At 66.9% G+C, this 19229-nt stretch overlaps 4 protein-coding genes across 5 annotated transcripts; 1 reads left to right on the top strand and 3 right to left on the bottom strand.

Annotated features, from left to right (window-relative positions):
- The first annotated feature begins 2568 nt into the window (after positions 1-2568).
- ATXN7L3 (ataxin 7 like 3) lies at positions 2569-8435 on the top strand. The gene is made up of 13 exons (XM_082297355.1): positions 2569-2737; positions 4287-4393; positions 4479-4611; positions 5028-5199; positions 5595-5692; positions 5845-5867; positions 5947-5992; positions 6250-6281; positions 6405-6473; positions 6722-6765; positions 6875-6946; positions 7207-7340; positions 7645-8435. The coding sequence occupies exons 2-13, from the start codon at positions 4343-4345 to the stop codon at positions 7791-7793; spliced, it is 1023 nt and encodes a 340-aa protein (XP_082153481.1). The 5' UTR covers positions 2569-2737; positions 4287-4342; the 3' UTR covers positions 7794-8435.
- Positions 8436-9669: 1234 nt separating this feature from the next.
- Positions 9670-11733, bottom strand: TMUB2 (transmembrane and ubiquitin like domain containing 2). Of its 2 annotated transcripts, none has more exons than XM_082297358.1 (3): positions 11690-11733; positions 10616-11415; positions 9670-10296 (listed from the first exon to the last, which is right to left on the bottom strand). In XM_082297358.1, the coding sequence occupies exons 2-3, from the start codon at positions 11095-11097 to the stop codon at positions 9927-9929; spliced, it is 852 nt and encodes a 283-aa protein (XP_082153484.1). In that variant the 5' UTR covers positions 11098-11415; positions 11690-11733; the 3' UTR covers positions 9670-9926. The 2 variants fall into 2 exon arrangements, with proteins under 2 accessions (XP_082153484.1, XP_082153485.1); XM_082297359.1 differs by lacking the exon at positions 11690-11733 and adding an exon at positions 11548-11643.
- A 429-nt stretch (positions 11734-12162) lies between these two features.
- Positions 12163-14490, bottom strand: ASB16 (ankyrin repeat and SOCS box containing 16). Its single transcript, XM_082297346.1, has 5 exons — positions 14083-14490; positions 13475-13742; positions 12704-13196; positions 12512-12625; positions 12163-12420 (listed from the first exon to the last, which is right to left on the bottom strand). The coding sequence occupies exons 1-5, from the start codon at positions 14390-14392 to the stop codon at positions 12235-12237; spliced, it is 1371 nt and encodes a 456-aa protein (XP_082153472.1). The 5' UTR covers positions 14393-14490; the 3' UTR covers positions 12163-12234.
- Positions 14491-14726: 236 nt separating this feature from the next.
- On the bottom strand, positions 14727-18591 carry HROB (homologous recombination factor with OB-fold). Its single transcript, XM_082297340.1, has 10 exons — positions 18406-18591; positions 18116-18166; positions 17226-17993; positions 16755-16838; positions 16481-16621; positions 16136-16244; positions 15973-16058; positions 15477-15581; positions 15150-15342; positions 14727-15015 (listed from the first exon to the last, which is right to left on the bottom strand). Exons 1-10 carry the CDS (start codon positions 18406-18408, stop codon positions 14942-14944), a joined length of 1614 nt encoding a protein of 537 aa, XP_082153466.1. The 5' UTR covers positions 18409-18591; the 3' UTR covers positions 14727-14941.
- Between the last annotated feature and the right edge of the window lie 638 nt (positions 18592-19229).

The following is a 19229-nucleotide window of genomic DNA, read 5'->3' as shown; positions in this document are numbered from 1 at the left end:
TCTCGGTCTCTGGTGAAGCTGCTCCTCTCCCTTCACCCCAAATCCTTGGGGGGGGGACCAGAGCTCCCCTTGCCCCAGTTAACCCCAGTTACCGCCAGTTCGCGTCCCCCCCGGGGGTCTCAACCCCCCCCGGGCCATGCTGTAAATATTGGTGCGGTTTGGGTTTATTTTGGGGGGTCAATGCCCCCCTCCCCGGGAGGGGGATGGGGCCGCGGGGACCGGGGTGGGTGCATGGGGGGCCTGTCAGGGGTCCCCCTTTTTTTTAAGCAGACACGAGCACCAGCAATCCCACGGCACCTCCCTGCAGGGTTCTGTCCCCCCACCCCGTGCCACCCCCAGAAACCCACCCAGTGTCATTGGGGACCCCCACCCTAATTGTGGGGGGGGCTCAAGATTTGTTCTTTCTGCCCCTCCCGCATCCTGTCCCTGGAGAGGACTTGGGCTGGGGAACAGGATTTGGGGGGCCCCAGAGAAGGGGATGGGGGGCTTGAGGGGGCTTTTTCTCTCTAGGGCTGTAATTTAGCCATTTTTCTCTTCACCCGAATCTCTGCAGGGGCTTGGGGGGACAGAGGGGGGGCTCTGCTGCAGGTTTGGGGTTTTGAGGGGAGTCCCTACCCCCCCCCAGCTCTGTAACACCCCCCAGGTTTGCTGCTCTCAGCACCCCAAATCCCCCACAAAGACATTGGGGAACCCCTCGATGCTGAGGGGGAGGTGGGGGCAACACCCCTTTTTCCTGGCCTCAGTTTGGGCTGAAAAAACACCATTTTGGACAAACTGACCCCAAACCTGGGGGGAAGGGGGTGAACCCGGGTGCTCCCGCACGGACAATCCCCCCGTGTCCCCCCCGGGACCGGGGCCCCGAAGAGAACCCAGATGGTGTCCCCCTCCCCAGTGTCCGTCTGTCTGTCCCTCTGTTTCCTCCTCCCACTTCCCCCAATCCATTTGGGATTTTCCTTTCATTTTCTTCCCAATTTTTAATCGCCGCCCCTCCCAAAATCCCCTAAGGGGAACCCCCCCCATCCCTTTTTTTCTGCTGAATGTACCCAGCACCGTCGTGTTTTAGTGGATGTGTTTTTAGTACAAAAAAAAAGACAAAAAAAATTCAACCCCACCTTTTTTTTCCCCACCTTTTTTTCTGTTAAAAAAAAAAAAAAAGTTAAAAAAAATTAAATAATAAAAAAGAAAAATTCTTACAGCGCCGACAATTTGGGAGGGGGTGGAAAGACGTTTGCGCTGCAAGAGAATTCCTGAGTGCATTTTGGCACTGCCACAAAATCCCGGGATCCTTTAGATGGAAGTTCTTGTGAATTACGTTAAAAAAAAAAGGCAAAAAAACACCAAAAAAAAAAATCATCTTTTTTTTCTAATATTTAAAGAGTGTTTTTGTAGGTTTAAAAAAAAGACAAAAAAAAAAAGGAAAAAAAAAAGAAAAATAATAATGATCCCGACTTGGAATTTGTACGGCTGAGCGGGACGCGGGGGTCGCGTCCCCGGTTTCCTGGTTTGCTTGGGGTTTCGGTTCTTTTTTTGTTTTGTTTTGTTTATTTTTGAGTTTTTTGGGGTTTTTTGTTTTTCCTTATTTTTCTTTTTTTTTTTTTTTTTGTATAATAAAGTGAAAAATAATGTTTCTGTTCTCATGTCATTACTATAAAAAATAAAACTTTAGGAAAAAACAAAAGGACAAGTGTGAGGAGTGTTCTTCCTCCCTCCCGTGGGATGCACTTGGAGGGGATCCACTGCGGGGGGCAATCCCGAAGGGGTCATTTTGGGGGGATCCACAAGGGCTTGCAGGGACTTCAGTGGGAGTGGGTTGGGGTCTGAAGGCATCCGTGGATCTGGAACGGCCCCGGGATCTCTGAGTGGGGTCTGTAGGGATGAGAGGATTCACGGGGACAGGGCGATCCTTGGGATGGGACTCCAGAGGAATGGGGGGGTCCCGTGGGGATGGGGGAAATCCCTGGGGGGGGATGGATCCGTGGGATGGGGGATCCCTGGAGATGGCGGGGATCCACAGGGCGGGGGGGCGGCGGGGACGGGCGGTCGGTGTCACGGGGGGGGCCCGGAGCCTCGGGATCGGGCGGTCGGTGTCACAGGGGGCCCGGGATCGGGCGGTCGGTGTCACGGGGGGGGCCCGGAGCCCCGGGATCGGGCGGTCGGTGTCACGGGGGAGCCCCGGAGCCCCGCGATCGGGCGGTCGGTGTCACGGGGGAGCCCCGGAGCCCCGGGATCGGGCGGTCGGTGTCACGGGGGGCCCGGGGCTGCCGGCTCCCGCCGAGGGGCTCTGAGGGCCCCGCCGGCCCCGCCCCCCGCAGCCCCGCCCCCTGCGGCCCGTCCGCCTCGCGCCCCGCCCCGCCCCTCCCCCGCGCCCCCTGACGAGGCCGCGGCCCCGCGCGGCGGCGGCGGCTCCGGCCCCTCCCATTGGCCACGGCCCCTCACGGGGCCTCCCCATTGGCCGGGGCCGCGGGGGCGGGGCCGGGCCGTGCGCGCGCCGGGCGCGCCGCCCCGCCCCTCCCTCACCCCCCTCACCCCCCTCGGCCGCCGCCGCCGCCGCCGCCGCCGCCGGGCGGAGGCACCGCCAGGCCCGGCCCGGCCGCTCCGTCCGCCCGGCACGGCCCCGGCACGGCCCGGACCGGCCCCCACCGGCCCCGACCATGGCGAGCCGCCGCCGGGCCCCGCGCCGGAGCGGCGGGGGGCGCTGACCCGGCCCCGCCCCGGCCCCGGCGGACCCTCCGCGCCGGTGAGTGACCGCCCGATCCGCCCCTCCCGGCCTGGGGCTCCCGCCCTCCGGGGCCCTGCCCGGCCGTGGGGCCCCGCCGCACCGGAGAGGGGCCCGCTGACCCCGCCCCGGAGCTCCCCGGGATCCCCCCCCCGGCGCTCGGGGGCCCCGCGATCCGCCCGGGATCATCCCCGGGACCCTCTCCGGGCCCGCCCCGCCTGTGCCCTCCCACCCCCGTCCGGAGAGGCCCCGGGACCTTCCCCGGGATCCGCAGGTCCTGAGCCTCCCCTTCCCTTCCCTCGCTCTCTACTTGAGAGCCCCTGGGGCCCTCTCAGGGCCCCCCCCCAGACCTGTCGGGGACTCCTGAGATCCCCTTCTACCCCCTTTCCTACGCCCCCTATTCCTGAGGGTCCCCCCAAACCCCACTGGGCTCCCAGCCCTATGTAAGACCCCCCCCAGGCCCTGAGATCTCCCTTCCTCCCCCCTTTTCCTGTTCTTCCATCCACTCCCGAGAGCCCCAGGGCCCTCCCTTGTCTCCCCCAGACCTGCTGGAGACCCTCCTGAGCCCCCCTTTCCCCCTTTCCTGTCTGTACCCCCCTCCCTCCTCTCCTGAGAGCTCCCAGAACCATCCCTGGGCCCCCAGGCCCTGAGAACCCTCGTTTCCTACCCCACGGCCCTGATCCTGAGAGCCCTTGGGACCCTCCCTGGGCCCCCCCAGCCCTATGGGAGCCCCCCGGAGCCCCCCCTTCTTCCCCTCCCTTTTCTGCCTCAGCCTTGGGGGTCCTGGGGGCTGAGCCAATTCCAGCCCCTGGTTCCTCTTTCCTTTGTGGAAGGAAGAAATCCTTGGATCAGTGGGATTGGGGTATACAGGGGGGACATGGAGACCCCTCTCATGTCCCCCCCATCCCAGGGTCAGAGTCCCCCCTGCTCCATGACAATCAGGGATACCACTGGGTGCTAGGGGGGGGGGCTGACCATGAGTTTGGGGTCTTTGGACTCCCACTGTGGGGGGGAGGCCAGGCCCCCCTTTGGGGGGGCAGACAGTGCTCCCCTCCCTGCCCTGTCCCCTGTCCGTCTGCTGCAAGGAAGGGTGATGCAGCAAAACCCTGCTCCTGGCAGGGGGGCAGTTTGGGGGCACCCCGAGTCCCCTGTGCCCGCCTACAGTCCAGAGACACTGGGGGGGTGAGGTGGGGCTCCTGGGGGAGCCTGACACCTTTGTGAAGGCCGGGCATGTCCCAGGCTGGCCTGAGGGGTGCGGGGACAGTAGGATGGACGCAGTGGGGCACAGGGGACATCTGCCCTGTGGCAGCCAGTGTCTCCCACTAACCTGGGGGGGATCCATGCCAGGCGGGGGGGAAACATGCCCAGCTGGGAGACCCCCAAGCCCCCCCAAGCCTCCCCCAGCTTCTCTCCTGGAGGGTTTAACCCTGGAACTCTTTCTCTTGGGGACCCCCAGAGCACATCTTGGGGACATGCCGGGGTGTGCAGTGAGATTTTGGCTGGAAAGGGAGTTGGGGAGGGGTCTGCTGGTGGGGGTTGAGGTGCCAGTGAGACCCCCCCGTGCCCCCAGCCCCCCGTGTCCCGTGCTATGAGCGTTCGGTGTGACTTCTCCGTGAGCAGCTGCAAATGAAAATGGAGGATATGTCTTTGTCTGGCCTGGATAACAGCAAACTGGAGGTGAGCTGCCCCCCCGGGGGTCTGTCTGTCCCCTGGGGTGTCCATGTGTCCCCCCCAGTCCCTAACAGCCCCCCCGGCCCCCCAGGCCATCGCACACGAGATCTACACGGAGCTGGTGGAGGATGCCTGCCTGGGGCTCTGCTTCGAGGTGCACCGGGCTGTCAAGTGTGGGTACTTCTTCCTGGATGACACGGACCCCGACAGCATGAAGGACTTTGGTGAGCCCCCCAAGGCCCCCAGAGTCGGGGTGACGCTGGTGACAGGGGCACAGCCAGGCCCCAGCTCCCAGAGAGGCTGTGGGGGATTGGTGGTCCCCACACACAGGGATTTGGGTTTGAGGGGTGTTGAGGGGGATTAAATATCCAAATGTCCCCCCAACAGTGACCAGACTGTCCCAGAGGGGTAAATGGGGGGTGGGGAGTGTGTCACTGAACCCCAGAACACGGTGCTGAGCCCTGGGGGGCACAGCTGGGGTGTGGATGGGAGGTAGCAGAGACCCCCTGGCAGCACTGCCACTGGTTTCAGTTCCCCCGAGTCACATTGAGGCTATGGAGAGGCTCTGGCAGCCCCCAGGACCCCCCCCCCAGAGCAGAGCGGGGGTCCCAGGGCAGGGGCTGAATGTGTCCCCCCGCAGAGATCGTGGACCAGCCGGGTGTGGACATCTTCGGGCAGGTGTACAACCAGTGGAAGAACAAGGAGTGTGTGTGCCCCAACTGCAGCCGCAGCATCGCCGCCTCCCGCTTCGCCCCTCACCTGGAGAAGTGCCTGGGCATGGGCCGCAACAGCAGCCGCATCGCCAACCGCAGGTGGGACCCGGGGCTGCGGGTGCTCCCCGGGGGAAACCGAGGCACGAGGTGGGCTGAGGCTGGGTCTCTTCCCTGTGGGAAGCTGTGGATTCGGGCACTGATGAGCCTGGGATGGGAATTCAGCGTCCAGGTCTCTGCAGTCCTCTCTTTTCATCGTGGGGATGTCCAGCTTGGTTCCTCCCTGGAGCTCCTCTTGTTCCTCCCCACCAGTTCACCCCTACCAGGAGAATAAGCCGGGAACCCTGGGTCCTCTGTCCCCCCTGCCTCAGTGGCTGCTGGGGACTCCTGTCTGGACCCCTGGGTGCAGGGGAGGATGGGAGGTGCAGGATGGACAGTCCTGGGGTGCTGGGGAGGAGGTGGGGCAGATCCCAGCCATGACCTCCCTCCCTGCTAAGGATCGCGAGCAGCAACAACCTGAACAAGTCGGAGAGTGACCAGGAGGACAACGATGACATCAATGACAACGACTGGTCCTATGGCTCCGAGAAGAAAGGTGGGGAGGGGTCCCTGGTGTCCTGAGGGGTGGGGGACACATCCTGAACCCCGCTCCTGGCTGGTTGTGTGTGCTGGCCCTGGCCCTGGGGAGGCGGCGGCTCTGGGCTTGGGGCTGAATCAAATCTGTCCCTTCTGTATCTCTCCCCACAGCAAAGAAGAGGAAATCGGATAAGGTGAGGGGTGAGAGGTGCAGGGAAGGGCGGGGGGCGCGAGGGGACACAGGACGCCCCCAACACCCCCCTCTCGTTGCAGAACCCCAACTCGCCCCGCAGGTCCAAGTCCCTGAAACACAAAAATGGTGAGGGGGCGGGGCTTGCACGCCTGGGTGGGGCTGGGAAATGGGGGGGGCTCACACCGGGGGGAGGCGTGGCTTGGGTGGGCGTGGCACATGGGAGGGGTGGGGTATTTGGGTGGGTGGGGCAGCTGCAGTGGGTGGGGCTTGTGGGGAGGCGGGGCTCTCCCTGGCCGGGGCCGGTGGCTGTGGGAGGGGGCACTGGGGGTCCCGGGCAGGGCCAGGCCGTGGGCAGGACCCCCTTCAGCCCTCCTCTCTCCCAGGCGAGATCGGCGGGAACCCCGATCCCTTCAAGGTGAGCCTGGGATGGGGGGAGATGGTTGCCAGTCCCTCCTCCGCCCCCCCGGGGGGGTCCTACTGCCCCCTCAGGAAGGTCCCCCCAGCTCCCCCCGCCCTGACCCTGCTCTCTGCCCCCCAGTACAGCAACTCGGCTGGAATCAACTACGAGACGCTGGGCCCCGAGGAGCTGCGGACGCTGCTCACCACGGTGCGGGGACAGGGGGTCCCCAGCTGCATGGGGGGGCACCACCGGGGATGGGACCCTGGGGTCTCTCCGAGCTGGGCTCCATCCCACTGGGGCTGGTTTCCAGGCTGGGAACAGGGACAGGCAGCAGGTCCTGCTCTTGGGGCAGTGGCTGCTTTGTCTGAGACACAGCACTGGGAGACAGGGGGACCCCAGGGCTGTGAGGGTGCAGCACAGCCCAGGGGTCACTCACCTGTCCCTTCCCTCCCCAGCAATGCGGGGTCATCTCCGAACACACCAAGAAGATGTGCACCAGGTGAGGCCTGGCCCTGCTCACTCTGGGGGGGCTTCCCGGGGGTCCCCAGTATGCCCTCATCCCCATGGGAGGGGGGAGGGCCCATCTCAGTCCCGTGTCTCGTCCCCAGGTCCCTGCGGTGTCCCCAGCACACGGATGAGCAGCGCAGGGCAGTCCGGGTTTACCTCCTTGGGCCCTCCGCGTAAGTGGGTGCAGAGTCGGGGTCCCCGAGGTCCCGGGGCCATGGTCCCGTGGAACAGGGGCTGGGGGGGCTGCACGGGGTGCTCAGGTGGGGCTGGGGACAGGGACAGCCCCAGGGAGGCCTGGAGGGGATGGGAGCCCAGGGCTGGGGTTGGGATGTGCAGCCCAGCGGGGCGGGGAGCTGGGCCGAGCCCCTGGGCATCCCCCTGGCATCTGGGGGAGCCTCTGTCCCCACTGTCCGTCCATAACACCCGTGCCCAGGTCCCTGCCCGAGGCCGAGGGCGGCGTGGAGAACGACAGCTTCGAGGTGGCCGAGAGCCAGGCCCTGATGAGCCGCCTGCAGTGGGATGGCTCCTCTGACATCTCCCCCTCCGACTCAGCCTCCTCCAAAGCCAGTGAGTGTTCAGGGGAGTGGGGAACAAATCCTGGGTCACAGACCCCTCTGAGGGGCAAATCCTGGGGCACAGATCCCTCAGTGGGGGCAAAACTGGCTGTTCTGGCATCTCCCCAGTACAAGAGGGGATGAACAGACCGTGGCTCCATCCAAAGCCTGGAGCACCTTGTCACCCACCTGGGAGGGGGAGGAACATTTTGGGGTAGGTTTTCTTGGGTGTTGATCAGAGATGGGCATCATCCACTCTGTTGTGGGGCCCATCTCCTCCCTGACACCCCCATTTCTTTCCTTTCTCCCCTCCCCAGGTACAAACAACTCCGAGTCCCGCAAGACCAAGAAAAAGAAGCCCCACTTAGGGCTGGTGAGTGGCGCCCCAGGGCTCGGCTCCAGCAAGAAGAAGAAGCCCAAGCCCCCCGCCCCCCACACCCCCAGCATCTACGATGACATCAACTGAGCCCCGCGGAGCTGGGGAGGGGCAGGACGGACAGAGGGATGGACAGGGGTCAGGACAGCCCCCAGGCACCCCTGGGCCGGACACAATGCGGGTACCGGAGCACGGAGGACTCGGCTGTCGCTGGATGGGGCTGGATTTGGGGAGCCCCCATTGGTGCCCCCCTTCCTTCCCCCCTGTCCCGGTGCCTCTATTTATTCTGTGACAGTTTTTGTACGTGGGGCTCCCGTCAGGGCGTCTCGCTTGGACATGGGGGTACAGCCCCCCTTCCCCTCCCAGCGCCCCCAGAGCCACCCGTGCCCCCCCACACCTGCTCCTCACTTACCCAGTGGGGTGGGGGGCACCTGAACACCCTGGGCAGGTCGGGGTCTGGGTTAGGAGGCTGTGAATGCCCCCTGCCCCGGGGTTTTGGGGTGAGCCCCCCACCCTGGGGCTGCCCCCCTCCCTACCCCGGGCTGGCACTCGCTGGTCGGGCTGGCTCAGGAGGGGGGGTCACACTGGAGGGGGAGAAGTGGGGACCCTCTCACCCCCCAAATCTGTTCAGCCGTGCCTGCATTCAGCTGTTGGGGGTCCTGGGTGCCTGGCAGTGCCCACACAGCGGGGTCACGGGGGGCTGCATGCTGCATCCTTCATGTTTGGGGGTGGGTCTGGGGGCGGGGTAGCTGCTGTGACCATCCCTGCACCAAACTTTGGGGAAGGGGGACCCCACCTGCCAGGGACCTCTGGGGGGAGCTGGGATTGGAGCAAAACTGGGGGGGGAAGCACAGCCCGGCTTCAGCGCAGAGCCCCCCACACCTCTGTCCCCAGGGCAGCTCCGTGTCCCCCCGGCGTGTGCCTGGGGAGCTGCTGCTCCAATCGGGGAGTCAGTGGGAACCCCCCACAGCTCTGGCAGGGTTTGCAGCCCCACAGGCTCCACTTTTGTTTGGGAAGGCCGGGACCAGCGCCCCGCTGTGCGGGCCGGGGGGGGACAGGTCCCTCTGGCTGGATCCAGGTCACCCCCTGACCTGTGCTCCCCTCCCGCAGCTGTTCTCCATCGCAGGGGCTGTGCTGGGGACAGGGTTGGCTCCATCCCCTCCGCTGTCCCCCTCCATGGCTGGCTGACCCCCCCTTTGGCCATATGTCCCCGGGGGAGCTGTGTCTGTCCCTCCACCCTGGTGCCGTGGCTCGTCCTCTCGCTGGGACTCACAAATTATGGTGCTCTCGACTCCAGATTCACTATTGTTTTCAAACTGCTGCTAAAGGCTGGGCTGGGGGGGTCCTGCAGAGCCCTGGGCACCTCAAAACGCTGCAGGCCCCCCACTGCATGGAGACCCCCGTGTGGTCCCTCCTGGTGTGGCTTTGGGGCTGGGGGGGTCTGGCCCCCGGAGCATGCCAAGCTGGCCTTCGCGTGCCCCGGGGCTTGAGGACGGGGCTGTGGGCACCCAAAACCACGGGGGACCACCCCAAACTGCCTGGGGGGGCACGGCGGGCTGGGGGTGTGGGGGGAGCAGCCTGAGCCCCTTCAGCTGCAGGAGAGGCGCTGCCATTTGGGGTCCAAGGGGTGGTAACAGGGCTTGGGGGGCTCAGACCGTGCCCTGTGACACCCCCCAGGTCGGTGTCCTCAGCCCCCCCCTCCCCCAGTGTTTGTGCGTGTCCCCCCCCGAGGGGGAGCTGAGCCCTTGTGAGGTCTGTGTGTCCCGTGAGTGGGTTGTGGCTGCCCCTGTAAATAAAACTGCATCTTGACTTGGTATCTCTGGCATTAATTACGGCTCATTAATTAACCAGGGCCTCTACCCCCCCACATCGATCTCCCCCCACTCCAGCAGCCACAATTGGGGCTGGATTTGTTTTTATAACCCCCCAAAACTGTAGGTGGGTGAGAGAGTGAGCAGCCCCCAGGGCAGGAAGGCGACCACTGGGGTGCCTTGACACCCTTTATTTGCTTTAAAAAGTCCTTGGGAAGAAGCCGCGGCCCTTTCCAGTGCTGTCCCACTCCACCGGAGCTGGGATTGGGGCTGGGAGAGGGGGAATGGAGTTTGGGGGGGGCACAGCCCCTTTTTGGGAGGTAAAGTCCGGCAGCAAGGCTGGGACGGACACGCTGAGCTCCCACAGCATGGGGACAGGGACAGCGTGGTGCCTCCCCAGCTCCTTCCCGCCTCATCCCGCCTGTCCATACACCCCGAAGGCCAGGAAGGTGACCAGGACGGTGACACCGATCAGGGACACGGTGGCCGGGGCTGTGAAGAGCTGCCGGTAGTTGATACGGAAATACCACCCGAGTGCCAGCACCACCATGACCGTGGGGACCATGAGGCTCCCCCCGCCCAGGGGCAGCCCGGGGGCTGCGGGGCCGGCGGGGCCGGGCTCGGGCAGGGCAGGGGTGGCCACGGTGGCCCCCCGGGAGCGGTGGCAGTGGATGACACAGTTGTCGGTGATGCGGAGTGAGCGCAGCGTCCGCGCCTGGTCCTGCAGCAGCTGCCCGCGGTAGATGAGCTTCATCTGGCTCTCCTGGCCCGGGAAGTATTTGCTGTGGAGGAGGGAAGAGGTTGGAGGGGGCAGAGACGGCGCTCATGGACCCACCTGGGTAGAAGCCCCCCCCTGTTAAACGGGGAGGGGGCAGCTCGGGGGGGACAGCAATGGTACTGCCACCACGCCGTCTCTTTTAAACTCGTTGTTTTAAAGCCCACACCCCTCGGTATTTTTGGCACAGCAATAGGAATAAAAGCCCACCCCCGTTCTGTGGGAGGGGGCTGTTTGCAGCGGGGGAGGGGGGGGTACAGGAGCTGGGGAGGGGAGTGCTGCCAACCCGGCAGTGCTCCCCATGTCCCCTGTCCCTCGGGACTCACCTCTTGAGAATCCCCACGGTGTCCTCGGGCCGGGCCACCGCCACCTCCTCGGTGTCGTTGAGGAACTTGAGGCGGATCTTGATGAGGCCGGGGCACACGTCCCCCGCCCCGGGGGCACGGGGCTCAGCGGCGCCTTGGGACAAGCTCCGCACGTCCAGCAGCTGCTCCAGGCCGGGATCGGGGGGGCTCCCGCTGTCCCCCTGTGCCGCCGCCCCCCCTTCCTCCTCTGTTTTCTCCTCCGCGTTCTCGGGGGCCCTGGGGGGCTCCGGGGCCTCGGCCGCGCCCGCGGGCCCCGCGTAGGGCGGGAGGGGCCCGAGGCGGATGACGGCCGCGTCCCCGGTGCCCAGGAGCTGGCCGCTGCCATCGGCCACGTACGTGGACAGCCAGGCCAGCACCAGCGCCAGCACCAGCACGGCCACCCCGGCCACCAGCGTCACCTCGTCCCCCACCCCCAGGATGAGGGGGGCGGCCGGGGGCTCCATCTCCGGGACCCCCCCGCTCAGCCGGGGACCTTTATCCCCGCCTCGATCTCCCGGTGCCCGGTGTGACCGGGCTGTGCGGCGGCAGCGGGGACCCCGGGGGCTGCCCCGGTGCCACCTTCGGGCTCAGAACAGACCCCGGGGCTGCTCCCGGTGCCCGCAGATCCGCAGAGACGGGAGTTCCTCGCTGCGGATTTTCCTCCTCGCTTCCGAAGGACCAAACCGGCAGCGCTGCGCTCACCTTAGCGGGCCCGGCGGAGGCTCCCGGAGGCTCCCGCAGCCCCTCGGTGCCCGGCAGGGCAGGGTCAGGCCATCCCCGACCTGGACGGAGCAGAGCGATGCGGTTAGCGGGGCCCGGGCACCGCGGGGCGGGAGGAACCGGGGCAGTCCCTGTCCGTCCCCGGAGGTCCCGGTGTGTCCCTGCCGGTCGCCGTGTGTCCCGGGCGTCCCTACCAGCCCCGGGGGTCCCGGTGCGACCCTGCCATCCCCGGCCATTCCGGGGGGTGCCGGTGTGTCCCTGTCAGCCCCCGCGGTCTCGGGGTGTCCCCGCCATCCCCGGGGGTCCCGGGGTGTCCCCCCCCCCCCCCCCACTCACCGCCTCCCGCCGCCGCCGCCCGCGCGCCGGAAGCGCCACGTCACAGGGCGCCGCCGCCAGGGGGCGGGAGGAGGCGGCGGGCGCGCGCGCGGCGCGTCACGGCCGCGCTCACGAGCCACGCCCACTGGGCGTGACCAATGGGGCGGAGCGAGAGGGACGCGCCCATTGGTGGGCCGGGGGGGCGTGGTCACGGACCCGGCGGGGCGGGGCCTCGGGAGCCGCGTGGGAACCCCCGGGCTGACCCCCCCCCCCCCCCCCCGGGGGCCTGACCGGGGCCTGACGCCCCCCGGCCGCGGTGCCACCCCCTCCCCAAGTCCCCACATCCTCCAGGGCCCATCTGTGCCCTCCCTGCCACCTGTGACCCCCTGGCTCTGCCCGCCCCAGGCCCCGGGCACCCGCAGCAGCTGCCATGGCCCACGCGGGTCGCACAGGCACAAAGACGCCCCAAGAGCCACCTCTGCCACGTCCTTTAATGACACCAGGGCACGAGGGGGACGTGGAGGGGACACATGAAAGGTACACCAGCGGGGACACATGTTGTGCCCTCAGGAGATGAGCCCCTCGATGGGCAGCTGGAGGTAGCAGCGCAGGGGAGGCGGCAGTGCCAGCCTGGGGACAGCGGTGTGACAGCGGGCACCCAGGTGATGCCGGATGGCCACACGTGCCAGGTGCTGCAGCCGCCGGGGCCGTCCCGCCATGCGCACGGCCGAGGCATAGAACTCCTGGTGCTCCTGCACGTGGGGGACACGGGGGTCAGTTAGCTGGGCTTGGGACACGGGGACAGCCCAGGACACCCCAGGACATTCCAGAACACCCCCTTACCTCCCACAGCTCGGGGGGCACGGCCTCCACCCAGCCGTCGGCGGGGGGCACGCGGTCGTAGGCGTTGAGCATCACCTCCAGCGCCGGCGGGTGCTGGCAGCACAGCCTGAGCATCTGCCAGCAGAGCTGTGTCACCGAGGCGTGACACCGCCACTGCCACCACCCCGTGCCCCCGTCAGCCCCGTTCCCCACCTTGGGGTGCGCGGGGAGGGCACCGTGCTCGAGCAGGAGCGCGATGGTCTCCTCGGGCCGCTGCTCCCGGTACTCGTGCACGGCGCGGAGGGCGCAGTCCATGGGGGTGTCGCCGGCGCCGTTGGGGACGGTGGCATCGGCGCCGTGGCGCAGCAGCAGCCGGGCCAGCGCGGGGTGCCCGTTGGCACAGGCGTTGTGCAGCGGCGTGTGGCCCTTGCGCCCCGCGGCCCGGGGGTCAGCGCCGGCCGCCAGCAGCCGCTCGGCCACGCGCAGGAACCGCTCGGAGTCCTCGGGGCGCTCGGCCGCGGCGGCCGCCGCGTTCAGGGGGGTCTCGCCCTGGTGGGTGCGCCGGGAGGGGTCGGCGCCGTGGTGCAGGTACAGCTCCACATGGGCCACCAGCCCCTGGCGCGCCGCCACGTGCAGGGCTGTCACCTGCCTGTCCCGTGTGCCCAGGTTCACCTGCGCCCCGTGCGCCAGCAGCAGCTCTGCGCACCTGGAGCGGAGGGAATAGGGTGAGGGGACACGACCAGGACACGCCAGAGAGATCTGGCTCCCGTGAGATACCCCTAGGGGCATCCCCAGGACATACCGGAGAGCCCTGGCTCCCACGGAACAGCCCCAGGGACACCCCAGGGACCCCCGCAGGACACCCCACAGGCCCCTGGCTCCCAGGCTGCGTGGGTGGGGCAGGAATGACGAATCCATGGGCGGGGCCTCTCATGCAGATGAGCCCCACCCTGGCCAGCCCCCCATGCAGGTGCCCCCCCGTACCTGAGGCTGTGGGGCGCGGTGCAGAGGTGCAGCGGGGCCGAGCCGTCGGCGCTCAGCACGTTGGGGTTGGCACCAAAGGCCAGGAGCAGGCGGGTGCAGTTGGGGTGGGGGGCGGCCACGCTGTCGTGCAGGGGGGCCCGGCCCCCCACCACGGCGTCCACGGCCGCCCCCCGCAGCAGCAGGTGCCGGGCACAGTCCTCGTAGCCGCGGGCGGCAGCGATGCGCAGGGCAGAGGTGTGCTGCCGGCGGGGGCTCAACACCCACAGCCCTGCGGGGGTCAGCGGGCACGGGGGGCTGACGGATAGCCCAACCCTGCCGGACCCCCCCTCACCCATCCCCACCCACCCACAGCCCTGCCGGAGGTGGGGGGAGCAGTGGGGCACCCGTGGGGGCTGCCCTGCACACCCACCCTGCACCAGACCCCCCCTCACCCACAGACTGGAGCAGCAGCCAGCCTTGCTCCCCCAGCCCGCCTGGAGCTGCACCCTTGCCCGACACCCCCTTTCCTTTTCCTGGCTCCCCACTCATTCTGCAGGGGAATGGAGGGAAGGGAGAAAGGAGAAGGGAGAAGGAAGAAAGGACCCCCAGTCGCACCCCCGGTCCCGTACCCTGCTCCGGTGACCACACCAGCTCCTCGCTGACCATCTCCAACACCAAATTCGCGGTGGCCTCGTCCCTGAAGATGCTCTGGACGCGCGGCAGGTCCCCGGCGTAGAGGGCGTTGTGCACGGCGGGGTCCCGGCAGAACTGGCGCCGCCGGGGGGGGCTCGGGGGGGCTCGGGGGGTCCCGGGCAGGAAGCGGCGCGAGGCCGATTCCCGGGCCAGGGCTCTCCGGCGATCCTCCCGCTCCAGCAGCTCCCGCTGCAGCCGCAGCGAGCGCAGCGCCGAGGAGCTGAAGGCGAAGGTTTCGTGGGCCATGGGCACCCCGGGAGGGCAGAGGGATCTGAGGGGCAGCGGCCGGCGCCCTGCGCCTGGGGGGTTATAAATAGGGCTGCGCCCCACACACGGATGTGGAATCAAATCCCAGAGCCAGGGGCCCTATAAATAACTCCTGGGCGGTAAACAGAGTCACGGGGTGCCGGGGAGTTTAACCTGTTGGTGGGTGCGAGGTGGGGACGTCCCACGGGGTGAGATCTGGGGATCCCCCAACCCTGCGGGGCTGTGAGACCCTGGGGGGAATGGCCCTCCTGCCCAGGGAGAGCAGAGACCCTCCGGGAAGGGACAGAGGGGTGACACACGAGGACAAAGGTGATGCAGAAACAAAACAGCCCTTTAATGCAGGTTTGGGAGCGAGAGGGGCCGGAGTGCCCGGAGCAGTGGGAACAGCGCTGAGGCTGTGAGCCCCCCGGGTGTCCCCAGCTCTCAGCTCCACAACAAACACCACCGACACGCAGGGAGAGGAGCAGGTGGGTGGCAGGTGTGTCACCTGCTCCTCGGCACCGTCACCCTCACTAGCAGCCGCCGGGCTCAGCCGCAGTCAGCCTGCGCCGAGGCTGAGAAGAAATCCTCGGGCAGCTCTCCCAGGAGCCCGTCCAGGTCATCTGCAGGGCACAGTGGAATGGGACCCGTGAGTTTTGTGTGTGTATGGGATCATGGAATTGTTCAGGTTGGGAACCGGGCCGTTTTCCACAGGACACGGAGCTTTTCCTCGCCTCCCAGAGTGGGTCTGACTCACCCATGTCACATCCATCCGCTCCCACTGGCTCTTCCCAGCTGGGACCAGAGCTTGGTGGATGCAGGGAGAAGCCCCCTGGATGCTGCTCTGCACTGTGTCCACTTGTCCTCGAATGTCCCCAATCCTCAGGAACAGGGACACCCTGGGGGGGCTGCGCGGAGGGGTCCGGGATCAGCTCAGCCTGGGCAGGGACCTGCAAAACCCAGCGGAGATGAATTACTGGGGCATTTACCCATCCCTCCCCCCTTCCTCCCGAGGGTCCCCATAGCCCAGACCCCTTTGGGGGTCCCAGCACCTCCCCAGGGCCACCAGCAGGGTCCCACTCACCTGCTGGGGGGAGCAACCCTCGGGCTCCGGCGGGAAGATCCGGAGGAGGTTGTTGGGGGTCACGTTGAGGTAGTGGTTGCGGTGGGAGGGGGAGAAGACCCCCACCTGCAGAGAGGGCAGACAGAGGGGGCAGAGCCAGCTCCCAGATAACACCCCAAAGTTACAGTCCCCTATTTATGGAAATTTTAGGATAAAGGGTGAAATTTTATGAACGCTTGAGAAAAACCCGAGGTGCGAAACTGTGGGAGACCTTTTTCTCCTATTTATATTTGCAGTCCCTGGGTGCTACAGGATGGGAACGATGATGTACCCCATGAACACCCTAGTGCCTCTTTTCCCCTTATCCTAATACTTACATTCACAACTCCAGGGTGTGACGGGGTTGGGAATGGGACGGGTGATATGCTGTGTCACCGCCCCCGTAGCTCCCCATACCGCATTCCCCTGGGATGGGATCCCACTGCCTGTGGGATAAGCAGCCCCCAGCTCTCCTCACCTGCCTCAGCAGCAGCACGGAGCCGGCGCGGAGCTCGCTCTGCCTCTGCTCCAGCAGCAGCCGGTGCACTGTGCCCTGTATCTCCCCTGGGAACGAGGACGGGACCGTGAGCCCCGGAGCGACGGGCGGGACCCCAGCTGGGCACAGGTACGGCCCCACTCACCTGTGGGGTCCCGGAACACGGCACCAGCGCCGGCGCTGCTCCTGGTCAGGGTCTTGATCATCACAGCCATGCTGGGGACCTTGTTTTTTGGGAGCTGCTTCAGGGCTGCCTGCACAGCACAACGGGGATTTTGGGGTAACCTTGGGCAGGGCCGGGAGCTGGGACTCCATGATCCTTGTGGGTCCCTTCCCGTGTGGGATATTCCAGGATTCTACAACCCTCGTCACCCGTGGGGACGTGGATGTGCTCAGCCCAGCTCAGCCCCCTCCCCACAGATTCCCAGCCCTAAAAGCAGCTCTGAGGGGTGAGGGAAGAGCAGGAAGCCGAATCCTGGGCCACCCTCACCTTGCGGAGCACCATGACCACGCTGTAGGTGTGGAGGAAGCAGCCGGGGTCCCTCTCATCCAGCCCCAGCTCTGTCTTCATGGCCAGCCAGGGTCCCTTCCCAAAATCCTCCTCCGTGGGCAGCGGGGAGCTGGGCAGGGCCTGGAGTTGGGGACATCCACGGTCACAGAGCCCCAGGGCTCCCTCCCCACGCAGCACCCTGCTCTGGGGGCCCCAGCAGTGCTGCTGGGATTCCCACCGGGATCTGCCAGAGCAGAGGTGGGGGGGGGGTTACCTGAGCCCGCGGCTTCGCCACGGCCCCGTGGGCCGGAGTTTGGGGAGCAGAAACCAGGATCTCCTCCAGCAGCTTCCCGGAGTGCTTGTGGGAGAGGGGGAGACGTCCAGGGATCTGCATCGCTTCACCTGCTGCTCCCATCCCATCCCAGCCCTCATCCTGTTCCCATTCCCATCCTATCCCCCCCCCATTCCATTCCTGACCCCATTCCATTCCCATCCCATCCTTATCCCCATTCCCATCCTATCCCCCCCCATTCCATTCCCATCCCATCCTTATCCCTGTTCCCATTCCCATCCTATCCCCCCCCATTCCATTCCCATCCCATCCTTATCCCCGTTCCCATTCCCATCCTATCCCCCCCCCCTTCCATTCCTATCCCATCCTTATCCCCGTTCCCATGCTGTCCCCATCCCCATCCAATCCCACCCTCATCTCTACCCCGTTCCCCCCCCTGTTCCCGTTCCCCACCTGCTGGGGCAGGATCCCGGCGGGCCCTGGGAAGCGCCGGCTTTCCCTGCGTGGGGGGCCTCGGGGGGGCCCCCCGGGGGCTTTGCTGGCTGCTGTCACCAGCTGCACCAGGTGGTTGGTGACCACGGGGGGGTTCGGGGGGCCGGGGGGACCTGAGGGGGGCCCGGGGGGCAGCCAGGGCTGGGGGCAGCTCTGTGCTGGGGGTGTCCAGGGCACCGAGGAGCTGCTCCCTCCTAGGGATGCTCGGACAGGCCTCAGGGACGGAGCCCCCGGAGCAGGGATGCACCCTCCGGAGCTGCCCGGCTTTCCCACGGAAGGGGGGGGTCTGGGGGTGCAGGCACCGGCCGCGCTGGGCCGCAGCACCAGTTTGGGACTGGGGAGGGGGCCCTGCCTGTCCTGCACCCCCCCGGAGCCAGGGACCAGCTCCTCTCCCACCCTGAGCTTTTTGGGGATCCCACATTCCTGAGTGTTCTCCTTCCCTGGGCATTTCCATGGGGGCTTCTCGCGGTGCCTGGGGGGCAGCGGGGCAGCGCCGGCCCCCACGAGCACCTCGGGACCCTCCAGCTCCCTGCAGGCGGCCACGAAAAGGTCATTGTCCAGCTCATCCTGGGGCGCTGCTCCCCCGGATGGGGGTCCCTGGAACCCGCCCTGCCCGGCGAGGGGCCGCAGGGTGGGGGCTTTACTGGGATGAACTGGGACGACGCTGGGTGAGGAATGCCCGGGGATCACAAACTGGTTCTCTGCATCTTCCACAGCGGAGAGGAAATCCTGCGGGAAAACAAACACCGGCAATCCAAACAGCTCCGTGTGCTCCCCAGAGCTCACCCAGCTCGGTCGGTCCGGGCGGACCGCAGCTCCGGGGGGGCCCAGGCCCTTGGGGGGTCCCTCACCTCGTCCTCCAGCTCCCCGTCGGTCCCAAAAAGCTTCTGGAAGTGGCAGGACTGTGGGAAAAGGGGGAAGAATGGGACTGGGAAGGACACAACAAGCTGGCGGGGCCCTCGGTGAGGGACCCCCGGGAGGATCCCGCACCTCGCCGAGGGGACCCCGCCTCTGCCCCCTCTCAGCCCGCGGGGGCCCTCGGAGATCCCTTTGTGAGGGCCCTCCGTGGCCCCGCCGTGGAGACCCCAGATCTCTCCCAGGGGACCCCCAAAACCGCCTCCGTCCCCCCCGGCCCCGTTACCATGGCAGCGGCGCGACCCCTCCCCTCCCCGGCCCGGCCCCGGAGGCGGAAGCGGCGGGGCCGGGACTCGAACTCCGGGCCCCGGGGAAGGGGCGGAACTTCCCCTGCGGCGCCGCGCGCCGCCTGGCGGCGGGCAGGAAATGCGGCCGCGCCCCTTAAAGGGCCACGCACTCCCTTTCCCCCCGCGTGTCACATGTGCACACGCGTGTGCCCCCGCGTCACCCGGCCGGGCCCCGAGGCGCTGCCGGTGACTCAGCGCGGCCCCGGCCCGGTGTGATTCACTCCCGCACGCCCCCGCGGCACAGGCTGAGTAGCCCCCCACCCCGGGCCTGCTACACCCACACACGCGCGTGTGCAAGGGTATGAGCAGGTGCTGCGGCCGGCAAGGGCACACGGATGTGTCTGTGTGTCCTGCACGCACGTGTGTGCCTGTGCATCCTGTACCTGTGTGTGTGTGTGTGTGTGTCCTGCACGCGCCTGTGTCCGTGCCCTGTGTCCCGCGTGTGTGACAGGCTGAAGTGCAGCTGCCCACGGGCACAGAGCACGCGTGTGCCCCGCCGGCCGGCCTGTTGCACACGCATGTTCACACCTGCGTGCTCACGCGCTCCTGATCAAGCGCGGTTGCACACCAAGCTCCGGGGGTGCGCGCCACGGCCTGTCGCCCTGTCCCACACACGCGTACCCTCACACACCGACAGCCGCTCACACACAAACAGCCGCTCACACTCACTCTCCCCGCGGCCCCTTTAAGGCCCCGTTAGGCTCCGCCCCCTCTGTTGGCCCCGCCCCTTTAGGGGAGGGGGCCGCGCGCGGGGCTATTTTTA

Source organism: Coloeus monedula, assembly GCF_965178545.1.
Source record: "Coloeus monedula genome assembly, chromosome: 26".
NCBI lineage: Eukaryota > Metazoa > Chordata > Aves > Passeriformes > Corvidae > Coloeus > Coloeus monedula.
The sequence above is the reverse complement of the archived record's forward strand: the minus strand, read 5'-3'. Positions and strand labels throughout refer to the sequence as shown.

Bases quoted from the DNA above. Each gene is read 5' to 3' on its own strand.
- TMUB2 (XM_082297358.1), bottom strand. From the start codon at position 11,097: ATGGAGCCCCCGGCCGCCCCCCTCATCCTGGGGGTGGGGGACGAGGTG. The intron at 10,297-10,615 runs GTGAGTCCCGAG...CCTCCTCCACAG, and splicing joins ACCGTGGGGATTCTCAAGAG to CAAATACTTCCCGGGCCAGG.
- ASB16 (XM_082297346.1), bottom strand. From the start codon at position 14,392: ATGGCCCACGAAACCTTCGCCTTCAGCTCCTCGGCGCTGCGCTCGCTG. The intron at 13,743-14,082 runs GTACGGGACCGG...TGACCCCCGCAG, and splicing joins GGTGTGGTCACCGGAGCAGG to GGCTGTGGGTGTTGAGCCCC. The intron at 13,197-13,474 runs GTACGGGGGGGC...CCTCCGCTCCAG, and splicing joins ACCGCGCCCCACAGCCTCAG to GTGCGCAGAGCTGCTGCTGG.
- HROB (XM_082297340.1), bottom strand. The intron at 17,994-18,115 runs GTGAGGGACCCC...GTTTTCCCGCAG, and splicing joins ACGGGGAGCTGGAGGACGAG to GATTTCCTCTCCGCTGTGGA. The intron at 16,622-16,754 runs GTAACCCCCCCC...CCCCAACTCCAG, and splicing joins TGGCGAAGCCGCGGGCTCAG to GCCCTGCCCAGCTCCCCGCT.
- ATXN7L3 (XM_082297355.1), top strand. From the start codon at position 4,343: ATGAAAATGGAGGATATGTCTTTGTCTGGCCTGGATAACAGCAAACTG. The intron at 5,868-5,946 runs GTGAGGGGTGAG...CTCTCGTTGCAG, and splicing joins AGAAGAGGAAATCGGATAAG to AACCCCAACTCGCCCCGCAG. The intron at 6,947-7,206 runs GTAAGTGGGTGC...ACCCGTGCCCAG, and splicing joins TACCTCCTTGGGCCCTCCGC to GTCCCTGCCCGAGGCCGAGG.